General features: G+C 35.3%; 1 protein-coding gene across 1 annotated transcript; it reads right to left on the bottom strand.

Annotated features, from left to right (window-relative positions):
- Window positions 1–775: 775 nt before the first annotated feature.
- On the bottom strand, window positions 776–7,832 carry ERS (glutamate tRNA synthetase). Its single transcript, XM_022056083.2, has 13 exons — window positions 7,414–7,832; window positions 7,199–7,317; window positions 6,952–7,073; window positions 6,474–6,656; window positions 6,139–6,257; window positions 5,948–5,996; window positions 5,740–5,841; window positions 5,512–5,614; window positions 3,481–3,544; window positions 3,266–3,380; window positions 1,726–1,826; window positions 1,274–1,430; window positions 776–1,160 (listed from the first exon to the last, which is right to left on the bottom strand). The coding sequence occupies exons 1-13, from the start codon at window positions 7,698–7,700 to the stop codon at window positions 930–932; spliced, it is 1,752 nt and encodes a 583-aa protein (XP_021911775.2). The 5' UTR covers window positions 7,701–7,832; the 3' UTR covers window positions 776–929.
- Window positions 7,833–8,366: the final 534 nt, after the last annotated feature.

Genomic DNA, 8,366 nt, shown 5'->3' with positions numbered 1-8,366 from the left:
TTAGTATTGGTATTCTTTGAGTTAAAATTCTACTATTAACAATTCAAAATTTAAGGTTCCATTCTCATAAAAATTGATATGAAATCAAATATCATCCATTTAATTCAAGATTTTTTATTTATTTTTCATTTACAGATTATAAATTCAAACGACTTTCAATAAAATAATACTTATACTTAAAACCGACACAAATAAATTAGTAGAAAATACATAAAAGGCGACGTAACTCCCTCTAAAGAATTCAGTAAATTAATTCTGTAATTTTGGAATAAAATGGTGCCTCCTCACAGAAGGGGTTGCAATGACCTAATCCAAGAAATTATTTCATTATTGTTATTAATAATAGTTTAGTAATAAAATAAAAAATTCTAATACTACTTGTCAATTGGTAACAGTCTTCATTGAATATTTGAGTTCAAATTCTAGACAATGTTAAAAGTTCAAGCTTCTCACTACCTCATACAGGGATTCAAAATGTATGCCTCTTTACTTTCCAAATAAAATTTGACCAAATTTGGCAGGAAACTTCTTGTTTGATTTATCTTCAGATTCTTGCATCCCTCCTCCCAACCTGCTGCAGTGCCAATAAAGCATAATCCTTACCCGAGTCATCCTTCGATGTTTGTCACACTACTCCTCAACTACATGCCTAAAGAGAATAAATGAACCTTCTTTCCAAGTATAATAAAACATAAATGCATCAAATAATCTCATTGCAGATTGTCTCTCCAACCATGAATAAAGAAATGCTCACAACATTCTTGCACAGTAACCATTCAACGCAAAATGAGATCTTGTCAGCTCATAAATACTAAATGAGATGGCTGCAAAACAAAACCATGTTTCGAAATAAAAGTAATAATAATAACAACAAACAAATGAAGACACGTAGTCTGTATTTCTAAATAACTAATCAAATCCGTCAATTTTTAATTTAATACGCCGGTCGCGGATGTCAAAACTGGCTGATCCTCACTAAATGCATTCCAGTCCACTTCCCTGAGCATATTAAACCTTTCATCCAATGGGACAAACCCAGCTTGGGGGGCAATCACACCACAACTTCCAGCTCTATGGAGCAGCACCAAACTAGCAGCCATATCAGGGCCATGAAGTTTTCCAGTTAGCAGAACCCGAAGAGGCATAAAAAGTGATTTTCCCTGCCATGAGAATGCAAATAGGCTAAATTATCAGTTCAATGACCCTTGGACAGGATATGTCTTACTTAATTCTTTTGGTTGATGAGGAACTGTAAGTGCTCTTAAAAACCCACCTTGCGCTTCAATGCTTTTCCAAAGCCTTTCACCCACTTCTGCCAGCCAGACTGCCCTTCCTCCAGTGCAGCAATGAGTCCACCACTGTCATAGGCAGCTAAAAGGCTTGCCGAAACTTCAGACAGCTTGTCTTCCACAATAGTTTTACCTTCAGAACTGGAGATCGAGCAAAGAAAATTAATAAAAACATGATAATCGTGACATATAACCCTGCTTAACCAGATATCAAAGACTGTAATGCTTTTCTGAAAAAATAAAACCATAAAGCTACTACACAACCATCTCCTTTCATCTTTAAGCAACCACAAATTTAAGGCCGAGATAAAATATTGCTTTCTCTCCCCTTTATTGAAATATACAAAAGGGACAAAGTCCTGCCATCTTAAAAATAATGCCATATTTTCTGCGCAAAATTACATTAAAAGTGAAGAACAAGAAGTTCAATGATCACCTAGCCAGGGTAGTTAACAAAGGATATGATAGCAAGTTTGAAATAGCTTTGTCCGAGTCCATTACCAAGTCAATCCCATCCTTAAGGAGCTGCACCGCCTCCTGTATGCATGCACAAACTTAAAAGTTTCGAATAACCACACGCAATAAAATTATGCATGAGTTTGTTATCAAAAATTAGAAGTTAGGTAGCATTTATTAACAAGAAAATTACAGGGTTGGACTTAAGAAAAAGGTTGTCCTATCTTTGGTGCTAAAAAAGAGAGAATTAAGTATAGTGCAAAAATATCAAATCAAAGAACAAATTTGCTCATGAAAATCGTGGAACTAATTTGTTCCATTAAAAACAGTAACTTTGTTAACTTTACAACACCATTATTTCTCTCCACCCCACTATTTCTAGGATTTTTTTCTCTCTCAGATTCTGCCATGAAATAACATTTCAAATGATGGGTTAATTTTTTCTTCACTATCAGAAGTTCAATTCTGATTGGCATTAAGTAAAAACTTTTTGTTTTATTGTTATATTATTTTCTTCTCATATAAAATTTCAATTTAATTAATTGTTTTTTTAGAAGATAATAGAAATCATTGAAGGCACCAACTAGGTGCAAGAAAACAAAGATTTATAAGCAGTCTGAAATAGAAATCTGTTTCTCAAATCCCTATCATGTGGAATGGAATTCTCTATCCTAAAAATACTTTGGGCATACAACAAAACGATTCCCTATCGTATCAAAAGGATAGCAATCCCCCTATGGCATTCAACCCTATATTTGTTTATCCTTAATATGCAGGAGCAGTATCTTAATTTGGAATTTTTTAGTGCTATGAAATATTTTTGTAATCATTATTATTTGACATTTTTAGTTTATTTGGCTTTTTCTTTCCCAATTTGGCTCTTCATACGGATATATAGATTTCGAATATTATTAAGATTTCAGATGTCGTGATATTATCTTTATCGTTGTAGCTTTTTCAATTTCGCTCCAATTAGTACCCCAAAAATTGGTATTAAGCCAGTGAATATCTTCGATTATGATGAAGTTAACACTTCTTTATATAGTATTTCAGATTTTTTCTGTCCAATCTAATGTAAGTCTTTCTTCCCCGCCCTGTTAATTCCTCCTACTTATTCTCCCTTCTGCGCTAATTTCTTCCTCAATTTTGGTTCTCTCTTACTCTTTTCTTGTCCTATATCAGTTTGAGATACTGCAATCATGCCACTGGGAAATGAAAAATTAAAATGCAAGCCACATTATAGAAAGTCTCAGATCTTCAAAGGGAAACCTAATACAAAATTATAGACCAACAAAAAATTGATATGCTGCATGCGAGAACTAGTGAGGTTCAAAGAAACCTTCTCCAAACAGTAAATCAACTAAATGAAAGAGAGAAAAAAAAAAGCATGTTCATGTTAAAGCATTCTAAAACAACCATTAAAGAACCAACTCAGACATCAAAAGAACAGGAAAGCTGCTAATTTGAAAAATCAATATCAGAAGTACAATGCATTTAGAAGCACAAGGGAGAAATCTCACATCTACAAATGGACCTTCTGATTCTGTCAGGATACCAGTACTCTTCCATCGTTCACCAATGAGTTTGGTCAACTTCTCAAATGGAAGTGCTCTTAAATGCTGACCATTCATCCACCTTAAGTTCACAGAGACCATTAGGAAACCATCAGGTAAAACAACAATCTTGGAAATTATACAGCAAGCAAATATCATATAAACTGAAACTCTATAATTACCTCAACTTTATAGAATCAAAAACTGCACCACTTTTATTAACACGGCCAATCGAGAATTTTTCAACTGTAAATTGCATAAGATTATTCAAGTAAGAAATTGCAAAAAAAAAAATACAAATGAAAATTCCTTTAGGAGAATTATTATGGACCTTCTTTGAGAAAATGATAGATTTTTTCAATTGTAAACAGGGTGATTTGACATGAGTTGGGAGAAATCATGTTTTTATATTTAATATGTATAGCATACATGGGATAGAGGGGCATTTTTCAAAAAAAAGGGGGATGGAGTTTTAAAGCAAGAAGAAAGGAGGATCCTCTTCTTCTTCCACAAAACCAAACAAGAAAGAGAAAGGAAATAGTCATATAGATAGAAGGTTGGTACCAAGGCTTGGTACTCAGAACCTAGCCACCTTATCCCATAACCACCAACCCCCAGCATGACAACCACCTCTGGAAATGCAGGAAGGAGGAAGAAGCGTACCAGAAACAACACCTAAAGAAGAGAGAAAGAGAAGCTCGAACTTCCTGGCTCAATCCAAGCCAATCCTGGCCAAGAGGCAGTGAGTCACCACCACCAAAAAGACTCCTTGTGTCTCCAGCTTTCAATCCCGACCTCTGCCAGCTTCTGAATCACTGGCATTTGGAAGAAGGATGGGGGAAAGGCATCGGATTTCAAAGTCTTATCCTGGAAAATGGTGGCATGTACCTGCCTATGACTAGCACATGGAGAACTGTCACGACAAGATCAACCAGATCTCATCTCTCCAACCATTCCAGTGATTGCTGGTCAATGACCATGTAAACAACATTTGTGGTAGTAATATGGTATTTCTATTGTGTTAGTTGAGGAGGGAAGAGAATTAGAAGGTTCTGGATGGACATTTCTTGATTTGCTGAAAATTTATTAAGTTGTTGGAGCCCTAAGGGCTGCTGATATCTTATCTATAATTTGATGACAAGGAGAAAGGTCTCATGTTTAGGGACGATTCTGCCGAACTTTCAGTAAAGAGAAGAGTTTTCTCAGATAAAAGAAGAAAACTTTCTTGAGAAAGATGAAATCACAGCAAGGGAGAACAAGAAATCCTCCATAAGATACAAAGAAAACCAAACCGCCAAGAGAGAGAGGAAAAAAAAGGAAGGAAAGACCAACAAAAAACAAGTTTACGTGCTTTTAACAAAAACATCTCATCTTCTATGGAGAATGGAGATGCTAATTTCACGAAAGTGATCGTGTCCTTTGGCTCATAAAAAAATAACCCTCTCCCAGAGTTCAATGTAGGAAGTGTATCTGCTGTTAAAGACTGTAGAGTTGCGAGCAAGCCAAAAGCACCATGGATCTGGGAGAAGGACACCTTGCCACAATATATACTGGGAATACAATTTGCTTCCTTTCACTTTCTATTGAATTCTTAGAATTTAGTTATTATTTATAATAACTTCTCAATTATATTAGCAGTACATTATAAACTGACAATTAGTTGTAGGTAGTATATTAATATGCTTCAACTATCCTACCCTATAGGAAACAAGGATTACTTCGAAAACAGCTTGAGCAAGGAGCTAAAATTATGCCTTTTTTAAATAAGGAGCTAAAATTATGCCTTACATCAGTACATACAAGCATATAACATATAACTAATAGTATATACCTTCAATAAGTTTTTTAATGACCATGCATATTGGATGGAAATACAAACTGAGATGACATTGTATATGCGTGCTGCGACAGAATTTCATGTTTAAGAATACTTCCCTTCTTGATTAGACAGCATTATGTATGCAAATTATTATGCTTTATCTGTGAGCAATGAGTTAGTGATTTTTGAGGCTTACTACAGTATCAGCAGCCTTAAGCCTACCTAATCCATCGTCCCAGTCATTTCCTGGGCTTAGGTCATGAGAAAGAACACTCATCTACTGAAGCTAAAACTTATTAAAAGAAAAAGGACACTCATCTACCAAAAATAACAAGCAACAATTTTTTCACAGAAAAATACATGTCAGGAACTATAAAAACATGAGGATACTAACCAAGTTGCTCAAGTGTGAAAAATTCATTTTCTGTGCCATCACCCCAACCTAAAAGTGCCAAATAGTTAACCATTGCCTGAGGAAGATATCCCATCTCCCTGAACTGTTAGACAAAAAAAAGTCATAATTGTTGAAAATTATACACTTCACTTCACCAAGGAAATCGAATAACATCCCGTACTACAACATTTACTTAACACGTAAATAATAGAAATCAAAATTACCTACCTGACCCACAGAGGTTGCACCATGCCGCTTCGAGAGTTTACTCCTGTCAGGTGCAAGAATTAAAGAAACATGTGCAAAGTGCGGCATCGGAAACCCAAGAGCCTGCCAGGGATGATGAATAGATATCAAAATCCAGCTTTTAAAAGAATTCAGAATCTCTAGGAGCACAGGAAAGCACAAAAAGGGAGCAGAGAAATGCTAACATTACCTTATATATGAGTGCTTGCCTTAGAGTATTAGGTAAGTGCTCTTCTGCTCTAATAGACAAGTTTTGAGGGGAAAATGAGCGCGCAACACCCGTGAAACAAATTGAAACTTAAAAAAGTTTCAAACTAGCAAACTATTTACACTTAAAACTAGTACATTTCTTTAAATATTTGAAGTGGCAGTTCTAGTCACCTTATAACATGTGAAATAGCCATAGTAGCATCATCAACTGTAACACAAAAGTTATAGACAGGTAGCCCATTGCTCCTCATGATAACAAAATCTCCAAGCGTACCCAAGTTCCAGTTAACCTTCATGACACTATCCGTCAAAGTTAGTGCATAAACGTTTGGTACAGTTTAATCGCAATGAAATCATAAACTCTTTCGTTGAGTGACCAGTTGACAGCAGATCTATGTAAGAGCTGCCAAATTTGTCATGATCTTTAAACACTATAGTACTTTTGTGGTAGTTAGACTAAATAAACACAAATAACAACCATAATAGCAATAATCAGTAGAACTTACTTCGCCTCGGATGAGATCATTAATTTTCAAACTTCCTTCCTTTGGCACTCGAAAACGAAATGTATAAGGGGTTCCTTTCCCTAGCTCTTCATCTACTTCAGCATCTGTAGCAGAGGCCCACTTCCCAGTGTACACTGGAGGCAGTTGCTTTTGTTTTGCAACCTCTTTCATTTTTTCAAGTTCCTGGGGAAGTTATGGACAAAATAATAAGTACAACATGCATTTTCACTGACACGTGGAAGTAAGATACAATTGTTGACAAAAATAATGCCATGCCAATAGCTACCAATCAAACTTATCAATGAATCGACATAAGGTTCATCACAGTTATGATATCATCGTTTCTTTGCCATCAATTGATTAAAAAATTTAAGGGTCCATGTACTTCTCTCTATATTTCTTGAAGATTCATGCTTCCAATCCGCAATAAATCCAAATGGGTGGCAAACATAACTTAGGAGATTCTAGAAGAAACTACCTCATTGGAGCAAAAACAGCGGTAAACATGACCAGAGTCTAAAAGCTTCTCGGCATACTGCTTGTAGAGGGAATTTCTTTCAGATTGCCGATACGGACCAAAATCTCCGCCTACGCCAGGGCCTACAGTTCAGATACCATAGAAAACCAAAGTAAGAGATAAGTACGCATCAAATAATGAGTACGAATGCAGAAGTTTCCAGTTGAAAAATGAAATTGAGGTATAAGGAGATTAATAGGAGAAATACCCTCGTCCCAATCAAGACGGAGCCAAGAGAGATCCTGAAGCATGGCCTCCTCAGATTCTCGAGTAGACCTCTCCAAGTCAGTATCTTCAATTCTCAGTACAAATTTCCCTCCTTTGGACCTGCAATCATTATTCCAAAAGGCAAAATATTCTAATTTCAAAACCAAACAGTACTAAAGAAAGAGGAAAATGAGTAACAGAAAGTAGGGAATAAACCTAGCAAACAGATAATTGAAGAGCGCTGTCCTGGCGCCACCAACGTGGAGATTTCCAGTGGGAGAAGGAGCAAAACGAACTCTAACGGGAGTGTCATCTTCAACCTTGTTATTGCTGGAAGATAAAGATGCAGAGACTGAGAAATTCCTCCACGGAATGCGAGCAGAGATGGCGCGTCTTGCAGCGTTCTTGTAGTAACAAAGGCAAGATTGCCTAAGATACGGAGGGGCAAGCTCTGGCAAAGCCCTGACCCTCATCCATGGCGTCCCTGCGGCCAGAGTCGCCATATTTCCCAAAACTGACTAATTCAAAGGATAAGAAGAAGGGCTCGCCGATGAATGCATCACACTTGATGCTGCCTATACACACGTCACCGTTTCGTGAAATCAATTTCTGCTGAAACGTTTCGTGCAATTAGCAGTCTAGCTGCGGGAATGGATAGGGATCGGCACGGGAATGAGTACGTTAATTCTTACTAAAAACATAAATTTATAACCCCTTATATAAAAAATTGGTAGAAAGTGTCTTATTAATTACCTATTTCATTTACTTTTTTATTTTAAAAAATTATAAAATATTTAAATAAATTAAGTTAAAATATTAAATATGAACAAAAACAATATATAATTTAAAATAATATTCAACTACAATACTCAATAAAAAGATATGATGAAGTAATATTAAAATATATAGCATCAGATATTCATCAAATAAAATTTAATTAATTTGAGTATATTTAAAAAATAAAATTAAAAGTGGGAGGAATAGGGTAGGTAATTCAACACATTTTGCATATCTATTTTGAATTTATAATTTTTTATGTATATTCATATTATATCTCATTAAAATAAATTGAAATAAATTAGTCAATTTTGTTCAATTCTTGTCGAATTTTTATTTTTATTTTTTATTGAAATTGACCATAATTAAAATTAGACCCAGAAAATTTTACC

This window comes from Carica papaya, chromosome 6 (assembly GCF_054855325.1).
Source record: "Carica papaya isolate Zhongbai chromosome 6, ASM5485532v1, whole genome shotgun sequence".
Lineage (NCBI taxonomy): Eukaryota > Viridiplantae > Streptophyta > Magnoliopsida > Brassicales > Caricaceae > Carica > Carica papaya.
This window is presented reverse-complemented; position numbering and strand designations above follow the sequence as displayed.